Below are 20556 nucleotides of genomic sequence, written 5' to 3'. Positions count from 1 at the left end.
ATGATGTGCTGCCACCTAAAAATAGTGTAAAATAAAATGAACTTTACATTTGTTGAATAAATTTAGCAATTAAAAATTAATGTATATGAGAATCAAATAATGTTATGCAAAGATGTTTATTAACATAATCCACAAAACTTTCGCTTTTTAGCAGTATAAAACTGTCACTGATAATGAATATGTCAATAAGAGTGCTATTTTTTGAAATGTCCCATATATGACCATAACCTCTATAAGAAAAATTAAAACTACGAAGTTAATGCACTAAATTATTAAACCCTAATAGCAGAACATAACAAACATTAAGAACAGTGAACATATTGCGTACTAGCGAGTCTATAAAATTTGCACAATTAAATGCTATGGCAAGCTAAAGTTTTCACATAACAGGGCATTTCGACAGGATAAAATTTATAGTAACTGTCAAACGTATTGCTATTGCCAAATCTGTATGTGGGAATTTGTTATCACAACATAATCATTTGCGCAAAGGCGTAGGGTGGGTAGGTTCGATCTGATGTAGCGCATGTTTTCAACTCCTTAAATCTTTTATGTGGAAAATAAAAATAGGATAAAGATCCTTTTTTCCAAATGTGCTTCTGGGAAAAATAAGACTTCATATTTTTGGACTACTACATATATAATAATTCTGGCATAAATTTTAGTTACCAATTAAAATAATAAAATTGAAATGAGCAATACTATTTTTATTTATGCTTGTATAAGTTGATTAAATTTAAGACTTCGCTCATTCCCAACCCAATTTGCATAATTTTTCTGTAAATGAACAATATTAATTTTTTGGTAAAATTTTATTTTGAAAATGTACTTTATTTTTATAATATAACACAGCCGTCTTAATACTCGCTCTACTAAATTTCATATTACCGATTACTTCGAAATTTTCATAGAATTGAAAACTGCGCTGTTAAACTGCCGAAGTGACAATTAGTGGAATACTAATTAGTATGCCATATATTGAAAGCAATAAGCAATATGGAGTCGCCACAGGCAATAGGCACGGCAATATAGTTAGTATAACATAAATTTAATCCTGTCGAGATGCCACGTAAGTGTAGGCAAGTTCTGTAGATTGAGCCTTAACTTTTCACGTTGCACATCACTTAATGAAATCGTTTCTTTCATGGAGGAATTGTTAATATAATTTGAGTATTAAAAAGAGAAAGGAAAAAGGACAACTATATTTTGGTATTCAGCACGTGATTTAGCTATTCAGCGAAGCCGAAGTCGCATACGAATAACAAATTTTCGAGTTTGTCTCTTCCGGCCATTACAGCAGTCAGTACGGCTCGCCACGAGTCTAGAAATTTGTGTTGAATCATTAAAATAAAGTTGAACAACCTGAATTGCAATATTTTAAAGTTTATATTGAAAGTATATTAGTGTATCCCTGCCAAATAGTTATTTAAAAATAAGAAATGGCTGATTCCAAGAATAACGATGTTGAGATGAACGGTGAGGACTTCTCCAAAGACGTCACTACAAGCGAAAATGAGAACGGTACCGGCACCAATGGTACAAATGGAAACGCTGATGGCCAGTCAAACGCACGGGATGACGACAGGTAAATTTGTGGAGAAATTATATTTGTTTATTAATTTCTATACAAAATATCTATTTAAATAGTATTAAATGAGTGGTTGATTTTTAGTATCAGAAAGTGAGTTTTTCGAAGTGTTACGTAAAAGTTTTGTTATACTACGGGATATAAAGAAAGTTGACTGGTCAATGGGTAGGCGAACTGGGGGGGAATCCATATTTTCTGTATGTCGTACCAGAATCGTCTACCTCTTTGTTCAGTCTGTTCGAGGGTGTGTGTGAATATTATTTGTTGCCTGTTTTTTTGCGCGTATGTGTGACTGTACTTCGATATGGCTTCAGCACTTTTATGGGTACATTTTCATGTACAATTAATTTTTACCTAGAATTTCCACCGTTAATTCAATTGAAATGAACTTGTAGGTTTTTTTTTTTTTTTTACTAAATCTATAGATATTTCTAACAAAAGTGTCTGTATTCACAGGATAGTAAGGAACTCCCAACAGTTTACTCTAAATACAACTACTTCATGTATGTATACTTGTATCACGTTGGAGTACATTGTTTGTATGTAGTCACATTTTTCATTAACATTTAATTTTTCTAACAAAAATTGAGGTTATGTGGTATTTTTGCTTACTTGTGCACTGAGCACGCTTTATTGGCCGCAATTTTTTGAAATCTGCTTTACGATATTTTTTTTTTTTACCTAATCTAAAATTCTCTTTCCAAACTTGTTTTAAAAAATGGCGGTCCAAAACAAAAGCAAAAAAATCTTCGCTTGTCTACCTCTTCGTCGTTCTTAAAATTAAGCAATGCCGGCGTTGGCGCGCTTTGTCAATGCGGAAATGGCAATGCCGGCTGAGTATCAAGTGGCTTCCAAATTGTTATTGTCGATATATGACAGCTTTTGAATGCTTTTAAACAATTGTTGAAATAATGCAAAATGGCAAATTTCTGTCCTATCCACAATTTCGACAGTTTGATGGATCTTAAATTCAGAATACTTGTGGCTACATTGAGTACTTTTATTGGTGATAGTAGACAAACTACTATTTTTTTTTTTAAATCAAAACGATACTGTTTCTGTTCCTCAAAATAAAAGTGAAAATATGTTTTATACAAAAGTGTTATCACATTTTTTTTTAAATATTATGATTTCACTCCTTAAGAATGATATAGCAATTATATATTTTCCGTCTGTTCATGTCGCTCCTCAATTAAATTAAAATACTTGCAAAATAAATATAGTAAATGGTTTCAATAAGTAATATCCTTAACTACAATTGATAAACACTAAAATACGAGTAAGTCTTAGAAAATATTTTTCTTGATTTCCAAATATACATATATAAATATTTGCAAACTTAGATATTTAAAAAGAAGTAGTTCTTTAGAATCATTTTCAATTTCTTGAAACTATTAAAACGTTACTTCATTCTCTTGAGACGTAAATTTCGTTACTTATTTCGATTGTAATTTCGGATACATTTTTATTATCAATCAAGTTAAGTTTAGGGTCATATCTGCTTGGATTTATATTGAAATATACTAGTAAATTTTTAATAATAGTGAAGTCGTTTATATTGTTTATTATGTGCTCAAAGTGAAAAAGATTTGTATCGCAGTTCGAATTACTCCGTTCATTTTAAAATTTGCTCATTATTGCAAAATTAACATTTCTTGCTATCATTAGAAAATAAAGTGGTTGGATATCTGGCAAAGTTCGATTAGAGATGTATAATTAATTGTTGTATGTAAGGAAAGTTTTTCATGCTGTAACATTTCTGTCTTCGAAATATTATTAATTATTCTATAAGTTTTTTTTAAATGATCCTTATGTATTTATATTCCGAATATGAAATTTTTATATCTCAAAATTTAGAAAAGTAGTTGGTTAACATAAGTATTTGAAAAGACTTCTATGTTTTAAATAAATAAATTTAAATGAGATTGTACAAAATGGTCAAGAAATAGAAACAAATAAAAATTATTTCTAAAATTATTACAAATATTTGTTTTCTTCTTTATGCAGTTTATGAGTGTCATGTAATCTTCAAAATGTCTATAATGCATTAATTATTTTAAGAGAGTATTTGCCAGAATCCAATCAGTGCCGCCAGAGCTAATTGAGTTTTTGGGCGAAAGTCAAGCAATTAATTGCATGTTGGTTAAGATAATTTATAAATGTAAATGTAAGAACTTGAATATATCGGAAAAAAGTTCTATTTTAAAGGTTAATGTGTAAATCAATAGATTGAACCGTAAATTTAAATGTGAATTGAAGAGGATCGGAAAATTTCAAAAATAAAATATGTAATATTCTAAGAGCAATGACTAATGGACTAAATATAATAAACTACTTTTGACTGATTTCACGTGTCACGGATGCCGTAAACATATGCAAATATATATAAATATATATATATCATAAACGTAAAGAGCATGTAAAATGTTGTTGCAATAGGATAACAATACCCTATTTTCCATCATTGCTTTCCTGTTGTGTTTGAGCGAACTAATCTTGTTCCTCTCCGGCAGGTAATGAGTGATGAGCATAAACAAGCCAATTATAGCTACGCTTATGGAAATCTGCAGATCAACTACAACTCACTATCACTTCATTAGTAACAATGCCGGCAGGTAGCTTAGCAACGGCTTCAGCATGTGATCACTAAAAGGGTGAATTTTGGTGATTTTAACGGAATTGTCAATAGCTTGATGTATTTATGCGCACAATAGAAAGTGAGTCCTTTAAGAATGCTGGACACAAAATGCTTAAGACGACATCATGGTACATTGCCCAGCAGCTAACATCTTTTACTGGCCACTGGATTCCTAGCATCAAACATGGCGTTGAGGCACCATTCACGAAACACTTGTCGATGGTATTTATCTATGAAAAACAAAATAGAAGCAAATTATACAAGATACACAAAATTAACTTTAACTTGAGAAAATTGGATTACCATGATGTACTGTTAATATTTTTGAAGTGTTTTTTAAGTGTTTTCTATTCTATCTGAAGTTGAAATTTTAAATTGAAATTTCGTTACTTGCTTTTTATAATATTTTAAAAATATCTATAATTATTAGTTTAAAATATCGAAAAAGAGTTTTAACTAACCGTGAAATTATTACAATTATATTATTACGCTTAATCGCCCTAGAATTAGAATTCAAATATCGGTTGTCTTTGCTGGTTTAAAGGGTCGATTCGGTTATAATAATTAGTGTTGCAGTTTTGGTCTTTTACATAAAAAATTTATTTCAAGTTCCATAGATCGTTTAACGTGAAATAATGTAATACATGCAAAATGGAAACAGAACTTTTGTATTTCGTATCTTTCGAACTCCATTCATTTTAAAATAATTAATTTTCATACCTAAAGAGATTTAATGGCTCTCTGCCCCCTACTCGCAGATATTTGGTGAGTTTGTTGTTATTTGAAGTGTTTCGAATATAAAAAAAAAATATTAAATATAATACCACGTATCTACTATTATTTTAAATCAATCAATTTAAAAACCTATTTTCCAAATTTTTTATAGTAAATATTTTTTTATTCTGAGCGCAACACATTTCGCTGGACTAAATAAATGTAATATGTACTAATTATTTCTTTCTCGTCGTTACAGAAAACTTTTTGTTGGCGGTCTGAGTTGGGAGACTTCTGAGAGTAAGTAAATAAAATTTCGGAAGAAATATGATTGAGCAATGTTTATATGTTATATGTGCTTTTGTAGAGGAGTTGCGCGAACATTTTGGCAAATACGGAGAAATTGAAAGCATAAACGTGAAAACAGACCCACAGACTGGCCGTTCACGTGGCTTCGCTTTCATTGTTTTCACTAGCACTGAAGCTATTGACAAAGTTCACGCCGCTGGTGAACATATAATTAACAACAAGAAAGTCGACCCCAAGAAGGCCAAGGCCCGTCATGGAAAAATTTTTGTTGGTGGTCTTACAAATGAAATCAGTGATGATGAGATCAAAACATATTTCAGCCAATTCGGCAATGTAAGTAGCAATAACAATAAATGTGTACTATTCACATTGTAATCTAATGTATTATTATATTTTTAGATTGTCGATGTTGAGTTGCCATTTGATAAGCAAAAGTCACAGCGTAAGGGATTCTGTTTCATTACATTTGATTCTGAACAAGTGGTAAATGAGCTGCTGAAAACACCTAAGCAAAAAATATCCGGCAAGGAAGTTGATGTTAAACGTGCAACACCGAAGCCAGAAAACCAAATGATGGCTATGCGTGGAGCCCGTGGTGGCATTCGTGGTGGACGTGGAGGCTTTGGACGTGGTGGTAAGTTAATAAGAATTTTAAAACGTTTGCTTTTATATGCATTTGTATGTTTCATATTTTTGACAACATATTTCTTAATCCTTCTAAAGCGGATTTTTTTTACATAATTAAAAATATATTTTATTTTAGGATATCCACAATGGCCAGGTCAAGGTGGTTATGCTCCATATGGCGGTTATGCAGGTGGTTATGATCCAGGCTATGGAGACTATTACAGCGGGGGCTATTATAATGGCTATGACTATGGATACGGTAAATACCAAACACATAGCAATTTACAATCAAACTCAAATTATAGTTATAATAATCCTACCGGTTATCACCACAAAAACAGTAACAACTACCAACAATTTAAATAAGAACAAAAATTATATAAAATGTATTTCATTGTTGCTTGAGTAATGAAATGATATGCAGCTAAATGCATATCAATTGTTTGGTGTTATTTCAATCTGTAAGACTCAAGTCGAGATTCACCAGCTCATTACTCAGCGCATGATACACTACACACAACACAATTTTTTCAAATACCCTGATACTAGATTCGTAAAATTTTACTTTCAATTACGAAAATGAGAAACAAAAACAAAAACGTAATTATAATTAATATATACATAGTTATCTTCAAACAAAAAAAAAAAAAAAAAACATTGAATTAAGATGAAAAATATAAATAACTATTTGGTATTTGCTTTCATCTTTATTTCACAAATATATTTGTAGAGTAAAAACTATTATGCAAAACTTTTATTGTTAATAATTATTACTTTTAAATTTGAAAAAGAAAAAAAATAGTTAATACGAAAGAGAACAATACGTTTACAGCAATGTACTGGCGACGCTTTTATTATCAGTGTGCCATTTTGAGTACTTGCCCCTAATGAACAACAAGTAAAGAAAGTGAATAAAAATGACGAAGAGTGTATTTAACAAACAAATAAATTGCAATTGCTTCAAATTCGTGTATGTTACATATGCGTATGAAACACTAAATACTTTGTATTTGCATATATAAGAATGAAACAAACTTAGTAACTACATACGTGTTATTACATTGGACACATTGTTGTTAGTCGCTATGAGAATTTATGAGTAAGAAAGACCAAAGTTAATGAAAAATATTCACTGCTTAACAAGCAAATAAATACCTCCAATTGCCTTATTAGCTACACAACATAAGAGAACTGTCACCTATATGTGCCAAAAATATCGAAAGAGCAAAAAGATAGAATGTAGCAATGTCAGTTGATCGCATTAGTAAAACAGCTCGAAAGTGGAAATAGTTTTCTTGTAGTCTTATTGGAAAATAAATTATATTTTTTAATGTAATTTCTCGTAGGCTGCTTGCTAACTATTATCTTTTCCCTTCGAATAAGGCATAATGTGGACAACTTGACAATAATTTTTTTTAATTTTTTTTTTTATTTTACAAGTTTCTCTTCTCTCATATATTAGCCTAGCCATTCAGTTAAGCGCGCAAATATATATAAAAAGTCAAATATATTTTGCATAGAGATTGTAACTACTATTGCGCTTTAAATGGCTGCTTACTTAAAAACCAACAACAGACAGAAAAGAACTAAAAAACTCATGATTTTCTTCCGACTTTTAAGTCAAACCCAGAGCGAAGAAATAAAGAAAACTTCCTTTTTTTCTTAGTTTATATGTTATTATTTTAACAAATTATTGTCCTTTGGCATGTGGAAGCTATGATATGTATGTGAGCCTCATATACAACAGACCCACTACATGCCAGTCGATAGTGATGAATATATTTTTAGACGCATATATTTTCGTATGCAACTATACATAAAATACATATACATAAGTGAATATATTTTTATTGAATATATATGTATAAATGCTATATACATATAATTGTTATATATACATATATGTATACCTTTACAAGCATACTGTTCTATATGGTATTATATGGACTGTTTGCATGAATGCAAATAAATAAATGAAAAAATCTACAGCGTAGGCGTTTTAAGCCGTAAAATATATGAAATATGAGAGGAGCATTGTTGCTGTGCAACAACAATCCTTACACACGCACATCGATCGGCTGGATAGATGATTGCGTGTATGCACGACTGCTGGCGCTTTATTCTCCAGACACATACATTTATAATCACTTTAATGAATATCGAAAATGTGAAAGATTTTTAAACAATGCATTTTCCTGATCTCAACGTGATGTTTTGTGGGGAGACAGATTACAGATACAAAAGGCGGCAGTTAATGATAAATGCATACACACATCGAAGTGACTACTCACATCTAGTAGTATTTCTTTTATTTGCTATACCAACTTTTGACATTTCAGAACAAAAATCAGACTTCAGACATCAAAATAGTAAATTTGACATAGTTTTCAAAACATAACCGCAAACGTTAACCCGTATAGGTCTAGTTCTAACTAATTTACTTGGACAATTTTGTTTAAATACCATTGTTGAAATTTAGCATCGCAGATTTATAACGAAACCACCGCTGTCTGATAAATCGTCCAACTCGAGCTCCAGGTTCTGTTTTATTGGAATGCGCAAGGGTGGCGTTAGAATATAATTACAAGTTGTTACAATTTATTGTGTTTTGTGAGAATCAATTTTCGAAGGAAAAATTAGAGCAAATTTTATTAAAACATAAAAGCTTAATAATACACACACTTCGTCAATTTTAAAGTAAATGTTTTAAAAACGAACTTTATTTGTGAAAAACTATAGACAAATGCCTAGCGTAACTTTTATTTGAATTGATAATGCTTATGCAAGTCGACCAACCGAACAAAACAGTTGGATATTTTTTCTTTTTCAACATTTGACAAAATACACTCATCACCACTAAGCGATTTAATTAGGATACCCTTTAAAATATGTATAAACATTCTAATTTTTTTTGTTTGCAAAAGAATGGTGTTTATGCACGACTTTCAATTTGCAACTTAGTATGTGGTGGTGTCAAAAGTAAATAATGCAACGCGGACATGGTTTATTTCCGTACGAATTAAGTTCTGTTACGGATTTAAACCTTTGCCTGAACGCAGAATACAAGAAAGTTGTGATTTATTGGATTTTGACCCATGCACTTCTAAATGTTTCAATTCTTAAGATATCATTATTCGCTAAATTAAAATTAAATTTGTTTGTGCTAAAATCACTTAAACAGATCTATAAAAAAAAAAACAAAAAACGTAAACATTTGCATGTTTCTCAGTGTTAAAACTTGTGCAAATACACGAGCCAAAAATATATATCTTCATACCTATGTAACTTATATTATATATCCGCCTATTTTATTTAAAATATATATTTGACTAAATGTAATTAATCAAATTAGTAGAGAAAAGGCAGCACTAAAAGTTGGAGTATGCAAGTTTTCCAGAAAAAAAAAGTAATAAAATTGAGAAAACCAATAAATATTTGAAACAAGAAAAAAAAAACACACTTTCAATAAATGTTTACCCCAACCTTTAGTTGCCTTGGTTTTAAAGTTATTAATTATTTGTAATTATTATTTGATTTATATTTTTTAACTTATATTACATTACATTTTCCGTAGCACTTACTAAATGTGTTGATTGAAATCTTAATATATACAAATATATATTTGTGAAACAATCTGATTAAAAGATAGTATATGAAATAACTTTGTAATACCGAATTTTCTGATGTTTCGCCTCACACCACAAACCTATAAGATATATACCTTATACCAAATACCGAATACCGCATACCGAATACTACTACTGAAACAACAAACTAACTTGATACCGTTTGCCGCTCGCTTCAATTACAAAGTACACACATATTTCAAAGATTTCACCATGTGATGAAAAAAGCAAGTATTTAGTAATGGCGACCACAATTTCACCTTTAAATGACGGCAAGACATTTTTCGACGGCTTAAGTTGGCAGCGGTAAACACAAGAAAACATTGTTTCATAAATAAGCTCAAGCTTACATAATTTTCTTGTTATCTTGCTGCCAATGACTAAAAGTTTTTATGTTGAAGAGTTGCGGCTGGTTACTATTGTAGAGTTTTATAAGTCTTTTGAAATTAAATTTTTTAGTTTCTTTTTTTTTTTATCACTTCCTAAACGTTGATGTGAATTTCTGAACCTTGACTAACACTTGGAAAACTAAGAAAATTAATTTAAACTTTTTTTTATATTTTCTTATTTACAATTCTTCCAATTCTCAGTAAATACACATTTGATTTTCTATAATAATATTGAAAATTATTTAATTTCTCCGTAATAAGTAACTACAATCAAGCACTCTACCAATTTTTTTGTTTTGGTTTCTTAATTCATATATTAATAATTAATTGTAAACAAAGTTAGAACATACATGTTTTTCTTATAATATAAAATTTAACTATAATTAATATTTAATAATGGAAAATCTGGCACGTTTTGCATTAGTTTAACGTCGAGTATGGAATTAGTTGTACACTTCATAGTTATTCACATATTTTTAAAAAACAATTTCAATACTTAGAAAAAAATAATTATATAACATAAAATTTGCGTTTGCGTTTTTGTTTTTCTCTGTAAAATTTTACACTAGTAATAATTTAAATCATAAATATCTTAAAAACTAAATCGAAATTATAAACTATATTTGAAAGTCCCATGAGTTGCATATGTATGAATTTCTAATATTACTTCCAAAAAGAAAAAAGAAAAATAATTAAAACGCCGACGACGACGACGAAGAAGATGAAAGCGAGTGATGAAGTGAATTATTGAAGTATAAAAGAGTGTTTTTGGTGAGGTGAGACATTCAAAACACAGAAAAGCAAGTAAAGCAGATATATTGAATTAGACGAAAATCGTTTCGGTGTTAAATGGCAAAAAATATAATAACTACACTCTTTTGGCACAATTTGTTAATGTCTGTTATTTGCTGGACAAAATTATTGGGCAAAATTTCAAAACTGATTTAATTGCTCGATACATTTTCACTCTCAAATAATGATTTTTGCCATTGGCATTCACCGAAGTGCGCTTTCGTATATAAAATATCCTCTGGCATAAAAGTTTTGCAATGAAAATACTGTGTGTGAAAATGAGGTACCTTATATTAAAAAGGGTTTATATATATGTAAATGCATATGTGAATATTAGACAGTTGTAAAGAAACAGCAATTTGAAACATGTAAACAATTATGCGTCGACGCAATACATTTTTTTACTAATTAAATGAAAATGTTGAATCAAGCGTAAGATTATTGGCGGTATTGATGTTGCTTACAAAAGGTTTGATGACAATTGCTGCAATTTAAAGGGTTCGGGTTAGAAAGCATTTGAAAGCTAATTGTAAGCTTTTCAAAATAACTGAGATTGTTGCAATTTTTTCTGTTTAGCGCTGTTTTGTGCAGATGAAAAAAAAATCCTTTTTAAAAACTCGAAATCCTTTAAAAACATGATAAAAAGATACATATTTATGTTGACGTTATCAAGCTAAAGTTATGTAAAAGTCACAAAGAGTATAAATGGACATTTTATTCTTATTGTCAGTATCAGCCAAACTGCAGAACGTTTAGAAAACAACATTATTCAATTCAAAAACAATTGTAGGCATATATAAATAATCTATTATAAATCTACATACATTATTATATTAACTCGCAACATTATAATCCAAATCGAAGAGCAAATAAAAGAAAGAAAACTAAAAACCACCGCTTTTCTTACTTCTACAATAGAAAACAGAGTGTTCTCTGTAAAAGTTGTGGTTCTCGTCTAGATAATCGCTGTTATGGATAACTCTCGTCGCCTTGAGTCACAAATTAAACTTCGTCTATCACTCGCTTTTCTTCTTTCCTACAACTTTGGTTTTGGCGTTGGCGTTGGCGTTTGTCTTTGGGTGGTAGGTAAGTTCCGCTTCAAAAGTTCAAAAAGTTGTAGCGGCAAATTGATGCACTTACTGCGGATACATATGTCGCGGTCCAAATTAGGGTTGCAATAACTTTACTAGCGCCAAACACCACAGCCGGACTGAAATTTAAACTTGATTTTAAAATATTAACTGGTTTAAAGATAATTAAAAGATCAATTTTATCGTCATTAAGCATATTTTGGTACCATTTTCAGAGATATTGCAGATTATACCTTTATAATTAAATACGCTATATATCAATATCATTACGACTAAATGCAGAAACACTTTTAATTTATGTGTGTATTTTTAATATGGTATCGTTTTGAGATACTCTAGAACTTTGAATATTGAAATGCTCTCATAATTAGTATATTAAATATTAAATAACTGAATATTCTTTTTGTCTCAAACACAAATTGAAAATAAAATTTCAAACCACGGGCCAACAACCATGCAATGAAAATGTTTACGCTCTGCACCATGCATAAAACGCATCATATTATATTTGAATCAATGCATGTTCAAACCACAATTTTCTCAAACCAAATATCAAATGAAATAATTGTAAAGATTACGGCTACGGAGGTGGTTATGATGGCGGCTACGGTGGCGGTAGCGGCGGCGGTGGCCGAGGTGCCGGTGGTCCACGCGGCGGTCCAAAAGGTATTAAAATCACAAATAATCAGCAAGTTGTTAAATATTTCCAAAATTAATTTTGTTTTTTTTTTTTGCTTGTCTACCATAGATTTTTATACATCTCCAACAAAATTTTGTACCAAAATTTGTTAATTGAAAATCTAAATGAAATTGTTTATGGCACATACGGTTAAATTCGTTGACTATCGGATTTTTCCTTTTGATATTGAAATATTAAAAAAAAAAAAAATAACATTTCAAAATATTTGGCCTTTAAAATTTATTTTGTACACATATTTTTATTTTATATACATATGTATGGTTAAGAAATCCAATCTCATTTCATCCTGTCAACTCTTTTGTGATGATTGCATCATTTCCGGAAAATAAACCAGCACTTAAAATTTGTGTATAATGATTTTATGCGATTTTCGTTCTCTAACCGGAACTGGTGCAAATTAATCTATATAACATAACATAGGGACGTATTTCTTAGACCATAAAATAGCTTTTGTTAAGTAAGTTGTTTTCTGTAGTTCAAAACTTTGGCTAAGTTCCCTTACCACTTGTTTCTACCCTGTAGCGCATGTTGAATTTTATAAATATTTGGGTGCCCGTTGCCGTCTCGGCGTAATCAGACTTGCACGTACATTCATATTCGCATTATATATTTGTATTCCTTATTAGGTGCCGGCGGCTATCCTTCGGGAAAGCAAAGAGGGACAGGACGCCAGCCCAGACACCAACCCTACTAATCAAGTTCATTGCAATAAGTTGATAGTAATAAACAAGCGCTGGTATACAAAAAATCACACACTACACGAACTTAATTCTTTGGTTTAAGTTTTTACTGATCGCTTGGAAATTAACTATACAAACGAATTATATGATTTCTTCTGGTAAGTAAAAACATTTTACAAAAATAACAAACGCTTCTAGAAACTCGGGTTTTAAATATGCACGACAAAAATAGGTTATAATTATTACTTAAATTCTTCAAAAGTAAAAAGTTGAAAATATCGATTTAATATGTATTATTTGAAAGTTCCCTAATAGGTATCGTAGTGATTGATTTCAAATACATATATTTCGGTGTAACTGAAATTATACAATCGTGCTCACGTTACTACCGAAATGTGAAAAATAACTACGTTGAAAACAATGTTTGATTTAATTAATAAAAAGAAAATGTTTTACGACTGAAATATAATACATTTTTACCTTATATCTTTCTCAGTGTTATATTTAACACGTCGCATGCACACACGGAAACGAGAAATTTGGCACCTGGAATAAACACTACAACAAGAAACAACAACATAAATATGCTTAGAGACCCAGTGCTGACAACAACACCCCATTCCAAAAGGTTAATCATCAATCATATGAAAAAAATCTCATTGTGGTCGGCACGGTTTAAACAATCAATTTAAGTTCGTATGTGTGTCAAGAGAACAAAAAATGGAAAATACACCGGCCTTACTTTTTTACCAGAAGTGCAAGCAAAAAAGTCTACTAATTCAGCGTTGCATTCATTGCAGTGTCAACTTAACAACAATTCGGCAATCAATAGTTTATTAGCAGTACTTTTCAGTAGTTTTAGATCATATATATTACACTTAATCTTATGTTACCTAATATACTTATTTACTTTAAAATGGTAATTTTTATGCTCTAAGTAGTAGTTGTGGTATGTTATCAGTTAGCAATTTGTAATTATCAACTCTGCCCTTAGCCCCATTGGAAATGCTATTTTCCTTACCCGCATCCTATCCACATATAATCCGTGCGCACAATGCACCTCCACACACGCGGATACATGCCGTATGTATGTGCGTGTCTGAGGTGTTTGTTTGCAAATTTCATTTACATCAACTTGTCGCTCAATTCGTAATAAAGCTGTCACGTTGTCGTTTGATAGCGTTTATCTTTTCGCTAGTATACATAACGTGCGTTATGTACTATTTTTTATACTTATCTATACTTACTACTAATGTCTAAAAATAAGCGTATAACAGAAAGAATGGCAAACAAACAAAATAAACTTACCAAGTTATGCTTAAATTCTGAGTACTATCAAATGTCAGAAGAAAAAGAGAGTGTGGTGAGAGAGGGTGTATCGTCGACTAACACAACAAAATAAAGCTGCATCCATAGCAAAACAACAAAAACGTATCCACCAAAATATTCGACGCAGAATTCAACTAAAGACAAATTATGTATGTACAGTTACAACAGTTGCATACATATCCATACAATTCAATACATACATATATATATATTTATTCTCATAGTATATATATATATATAACGCAGAAGTAACATCATAAAAGAATTTATATATTTTAATAAAGATCTAAGAAAAAACAAAACACAGGAGTGAATGTAATTAAGATCACTATTGGGCGGCGGGAAGTAATATAGGCAAACAAAATAGTTTTAGTGATAACTTTTCAATTACGTAAGGCAAATTAAATAACCTGAGGGATTTTCTTCCTTTAAGTCACAGCAAATAGACTATGATATGGATGTGTGCGTAGTATGTACTATATACATACATATGTATATATACCACAATATATGTAACATTAAACGTGAAGTTTTTTCTTCCAAAAGTATCCGTAACATAATATTCGAACCGATTTCAGGTAGGTTAATGCAGGAATGATCAAATCGAGTGGTTCACGGTCACGTTTACCGTTATTTATTAATGCACGCGGCACTTACATACTTTCCGCTTTTGCAGCGTGTGTAAAGGGTGGGCAATTTGCAGACTTTGAAAAGAAAGTTTTTTGATAAGCAGAAAATGTTTTACTGTACTAAATGTGAAACAATTTCGATACATTGCGCGAATAAGAGATGTGTGTTTGTGTGGAGTGAGCATACGAGTACTAACTGAATTTAAATAGTTATTACATGACTTGTTAAATTGCTGACATTGTAATGGTAATGTTTATTCATAGATCTATATGTACGTATTCTATCTTATTCATTCAGAGAAAAAAACAACAACAATAACCAATGCAAAAAACACAACAAATACAAGTTAATTATAAAACAGGAACAGCAAAGAACTAATTGCAACAAAGATTAAACCTTGAATAAATATATATTATTATAAAAAACTCAATGTACAAAACAACAAATTGACGAGTTTAATTTCTTGGAATAATGTATAAGGTTCAAATCCATTATTACACGGTGAATAGTGCATATTGAGTATGCTATGAAGTTTGTAACAGTTCGGAGAACTGGCGTAGCAAATCCTGCAATATTTTGTGGACTGAACACTCAAATACTATTTTATTTGAGGTACTGTCTCCAAAGACTTACTCAAGAAAAGAAACGTCCGGCTTGGGCTTGGCATCTGGAGCAAACTGCCGGTTTTGCGACATGTAACCGGAAATTTCAGAACACCTGATTCTATTCTAGATTGGCCAGCAATAGAAGCAAGTTCAAGGCCCTCGGATCCATCTACGTGGACAGGGATCACATCACCTCCATCGCGCCCAGCAAGCTCCTAGAATTGTTTAGAGTTCTGGACCTTTGTGATCATATGTGATATAAAAGAGGGCACAATAGACCATCAATTTCTATCCATCTATACCGTGAAAACAATGAAGAATGGCGGGTCAAAATCGATAATATGCCAATCCCTCGGTTCTACGTATTTTCGTGAATAACGGCTTTTTGTTTCTTCTTACATTCATATTAGTAACCGCTAGATTTAGTTCAGCTTTTATATGCCTGACTGAGATTTAAAAGAGTCCGACTTGGCGATTGCATTTATTGATAAACGAGGGATGCAGGGGCCTTAGGTCTATTGTGCCAAATTTCGATCGTCTAAAAGAGAAATTTTTCTTTTTCGTCTATTTTTTTGGGTTCTCCAGTCGCGTCTACGTAACCGGAACGGATTCGGATGTTTATCTGGCTTATCAGCGTGGTGCTGAGTTGTGTAGTCATGTTTCTTTGTCTGTCTATATAGTCGGTCAGTTAATGATATATCAATCTGAAATTTTTTGCGTAATTTTTTGCCTACGAAGCTAATATGTCGGAACCTCCAAAAGCGGCCTACCATCCTAATCGCTGCCAATACAAAGTTTTTTTTTAGGAAAGTTCAAGGTAGCATGAGAATCTTCAAATGGGACTACTATAGCATATAGCTGTCATACAAACTGATGTGGTTTTCTTTATTTTCCGAAACTTAAACATCTGTGCAAGTGGGTATCTTAATACATTTATTTTCTTAGAGTGGACAAGCATTCAGCTAAGCGCACATAACAACAACCAAATGAGACTGTGGACACACAAACATCTACGGATTTCCCATTTTTTGCTTTGTATGTAATTTTCTAATAGTTGCGCTTCACTTGGCCCGTTTGGAATAGAATGTCCAGCATGTTTAAGAATTCACGGTATTTGAATTCCAAGCGCAGACCTAATAGCGAATGAAAAGTAAATATTTTTATAATTCATCAAAATGAAAATACGATCTGATCAAATTTGACCCGGACTTGACCCTATTTATGAAACTGTTCACCAATTCAGCTAATGATGTTCCAAAAATGAGTCGCAACCGAAAATAAGAAGTCAAAGTTGGTCGAAAATCAAAGCGAAGCTTTAGTTAGCCATTCCTCGTGAGTGAGACATCTACGTGAAGCAACCAATCTAAACGACCAGAGAAAATTCAAGGAGTTTCACCACCACAATGTGCCGTTACATTTTATCATGCTTGTAATTGACTTTTTGGCCAAACAAGAAATTATAGTCAACGCGTAGTCACCGAATTAACCAGATTTACCTCCTTGTGATTTTTTTTGCGTTTTCGACACTGTAAATCCGGTTCGGGACACGCGCCACAAGCCCATCGAAGTCATACGTTGAAGCCCCTGAAGGCCGTCTCAGCAGAGGCTCATAATAAGTGTTTTGGCATGCTTGCATTGACTGAAAAGGAGTATATTTTGAAGGCGATAATAAAGATTTGCATTAAAATACGTTAGCATCGCTTGTTTTGTCACTCCGGGTTCAATTTGATCAGTTGGTTTAACATATTGGATAGTGGTGCTTTGTTTAAACTTACCGCGTTGTAGGCCAAAGCATTTGTAGACAGCATCCAGCTCACGACTGCTCACAATGTTGTGCATTTCGCGCACAGTTAGCGCACGAAGCAGTTGATTTCGTGTTATTGTGCCGCAGTTTTCGCGATCGAAGTCCTGGAAGACTTGCTTCAAATTGGAGATTTCGTCTGGCTTGCGCGCCAACTTCATGAGTGCTTGCGAGCAGAGTGTGCGCTCTTCGAAATTAAGGAAGCAGTCGAAGCAATCTAGATTGGCCAAGTGTATAAGTGGTACAGCGGTAACCTCTTTATCACCCATTGAGGTTTCGATTTCAATGAAGATCTCGTCAAGCGCTCGACAGAAATCCCGATAAAGCACACAGCAAGCACGCTTGGGCGAGCGGAAGCTACAAGGCACAGAAAAAAATTAGTCATAGGCTAAAATACAGCATGAAAAAATTTATCGGTTTACATATTGCTAATCGCGTTCGATTCATCTGCTGATAGAGATATAAGCGCGTTGTCTAAACCACGCTTGAAGTCAATTTCCAGTATATCGCCCTCACGATGTCGATCGTAATCCTGCAGGAAGTCAATAATATTGATGCTACGCGTGATTGCTTGTCTTTTAATGTTTGACAGCAGTTTGATAATGTATTCTTCGCTGTAGTTGTCGCCGACACTCTTGCTTACTGCAGGGCATTCCGTTTTCAGTGCCTCTGGTTGGGGTTTCAGCTTCGGTACAGCGTACTCAGCGGGATCGGCATGCTCAAGGAATTTCGTGTAGTTAAATCCCAATTCATTGCCATAGCGCGCCAGCAATGCATTAAGCTCATTATTCGAGAGCAAAATGCCGTTAGTGAGAAAAACTTGATTTGCTTGATTACAGCCGACATGCCCGCTATTCAGCCTGGAACGAATGAAAACACATTGTTGAGCGTTTTGCCTTTGGGAAGTATGCACTTACTTGTCGTAGTTTCGGAAAAACGGATGCAGATGTAAGCGCCGATTTCGTATGCGCATTTGAATACGCTGCAATGCTTCCTCGCAATAATTGCGCATAACTTCCTCGGCGTGATCCCAATCGAAGGTACCCTCCCTAGGCATATGTTTTATATAGTCAGGTGGCGATTGCACTTCCAGTAGAGGCGTTTTTTCCAGATGTTTCATGGTGAAAACTTTGTAAAAGTGTAGACAAGTTTGGATCAAGAAATTGAGAATAAAAATAAAGAAATGTAGAAATAGAGTACCTTTATCGATTTCGTCCTCAAATAACCGCCACATAATGCGGTTTGTATCGACCGGATCTAAATAGCGGGTAAACAACATATTAATATCACGCTGCGAGAGATACTTGCGCACGCCAACATTGTCCAGGGCGCGCTCAAACTGATTTTTGGTTACTGTGCCGGTCCTCAGGTGATCGAAGCACTCCAAGAACTCTTTTACTCGTACACGACGCTTGTGTACGAAGTTTTGTATACAAAATATCAGATCACACACGTCTTTGTACTCCTTCGGGTGGTTGCAAAGATCGGGAAATACTTTGTATGCCATTTTTGTGCCGTTAGTTGCTGGCAACTCGGAGAGTTCGAGGTCAACCAGACGACCGGGGAAGTCTTTAATGATTTGCTGTTAAAATGAGATAAATACATACATATATGTTATGAATACTGGGAGATTTCGAATAATAAAACTCACCATGGCGTTGTCTAATAGATTATTTTGCTTTAAATAATCCATAATATTTTGTATATGTCTAATGAATGCTACATAGTTTACAGTATACGAATCCTTAATATATCGTTTCAGCAAAAGCAGAAAATCATCATCTGAGATGGGAATCTTCATGAAGTGTAGAACCCGTGAAAAATGTGCGACGGTTACCACACCGACGTTTTGGGAGACCTATATATTGGCAAAGACACACGAAGTCAAGGACTTGACACATACAAAACTCTTTTTGGACCATTCCCTCTTTACGAAACTTACTATTTCATAGTCTTGGAAATACGGAAACAAGGGCAAATTGCAAAACTGAGCAATTTTTATAAGAATCAGACACAACCGACGTCTATCTTCAGGCCTTGGTATGACATTAATATGCATGGGATCGTTCCATTCCAACCCGGTAGCCAAATCCTTTTTGTTGGTGGACGCAGCTGATATACAGTTAGTTTTAAGAACTATTTTGGTTAATGAACGATCCAAAATACTTACGTTCTTGACAAACCACCTTGCAGAATTGTTTGTACGCGACACGGCCATCGCGCAGACGAAAGTAGTCGGTAACCTCACGCAGCTCGAATTCTGAAAGGCCCACCACATTTTTATACTTGCCCAAAATGCTGGTGAAGAGTGAGTCTACAAGCACAACGCATTAACAACACGAAATAACTTAATAATGATACGGCCGTCTTACTTGATATTAAACCGGTGCAACTTGGGTCATGCTCCACGAAGTCTGCGCAAATGTCAAAGCCATAACGGAAAATCGTTGCTTGAATTTTGCGGCAAGCTCGCCATATTTCATTCAAATTTAAATTTAGCTTTGCAAAGGAAGTTGCAATTAATCCAGATAAACTTAAACGTGAAACACAAATTTTGACCTTACCCTTTCATCGTCCTCCATATTTAAAATTTTTACGCTTTTTTGCAAATTTAATTTTGTATTTTTTTATTTAAATGTGGAAAAGCTGTATTTAATTATCTTTTTGCATACAAATTTTCACATATAAATTGTAAATATGACAAAAAGAACGCGACGAAAATTTTATTATAGAAAATTTTTCGTTTGACTGCATTTATTTGACTTATTCCTACTGGAAATATTAACCTTAAGTTGAATGTTCAAGCAAGTCACGGCAGTATTTTTAAAGTACACCGAATAATACGAGAACTTTCACGTCGTGTTCGTTCGCCTTAAAACTATTAACATTTGGGATGATCTTCCATTTCGTCTTCAATTTAAGTTAGAATTATTATAGACGTTTTCAGAATAAGGAAAATTCAATTAAAATATAAATTAATTTTTAGGGAATTATAGAAGTTGAAATAGCTCGTCTTAGTAGAGAAAAATTAAATTAA

At 32.7% G+C, this 20556-nt stretch overlaps 2 protein-coding genes across 3 annotated transcripts; one reads left to right on the top strand and one right to left on the bottom strand.

Annotated features, from left to right (window-relative positions):
• Nucleotides 1–1439: 1439 nt before the first annotated feature.
• LOC108972573 (RNA-binding protein squid) lies at nucleotides 1440–15559 on the top strand. Of its 2 annotated transcripts, XM_018939210.1 has the most exons (8): nucleotides 1440–1585; nucleotides 5200–5240; nucleotides 5308–5582; nucleotides 5649–5883; nucleotides 6013–6135; nucleotides 12348–12440; nucleotides 13101–13312; nucleotides 13651–15559. In XM_018939210.1, exons 1-7 carry the CDS (start codon nucleotides 1440–1442, stop codon nucleotides 13166–13168), a joined length of 981 nt encoding a protein of 326 aa, XP_018794755.1. In that variant the 3' UTR covers nucleotides 13169–13312; nucleotides 13651–15559. The 2 variants fall into 2 exon arrangements, with proteins under 2 accessions (XP_018794755.1, XP_018794763.1); XM_018939218.1 differs by lacking the exon at nucleotides 12348–12440.
• A 1075-nt stretch (nucleotides 15560–16634) lies between these two features.
• LOC108972286 lies at nucleotides 16635–20116 on the bottom strand. The gene is made up of 10 exons (XM_018938841.1): nucleotides 20084–20116; nucleotides 19892–20018; nucleotides 19690–19833; nucleotides 19462–19631; nucleotides 19171–19377; nucleotides 18720–19101; nucleotides 18437–18647; nucleotides 17942–18379; nucleotides 17494–17876; nucleotides 16635–16851 (listed from the first exon to the last, which is right to left on the bottom strand). The coding sequence occupies exons 1-10, from the start codon at nucleotides 20099–20101 to the stop codon at nucleotides 16766–16768; spliced, it is 2166 nt and encodes a 721-aa protein (XP_018794386.1). The 5' UTR covers nucleotides 20102–20116; the 3' UTR covers nucleotides 16635–16765.
• Between the last annotated feature and the right edge of the window lie 440 nt (nucleotides 20117–20556).

This window comes from Bactrocera latifrons, unplaced genomic scaffold (assembly GCF_001853355.1).
Source record: "Bactrocera latifrons isolate USDA-ARS-PBARC rearing strain unplaced genomic scaffold, ASM185335v1 scaffold_11, whole genome shotgun sequence".
Taxonomy (NCBI): domain Eukaryota; kingdom Metazoa; phylum Arthropoda; class Insecta; order Diptera; family Tephritidae; genus Bactrocera; species Bactrocera latifrons.
The sequence above is the reverse complement of the archived record's forward strand: the minus strand, read 5'-3'. Positions and strand labels throughout refer to the sequence as shown.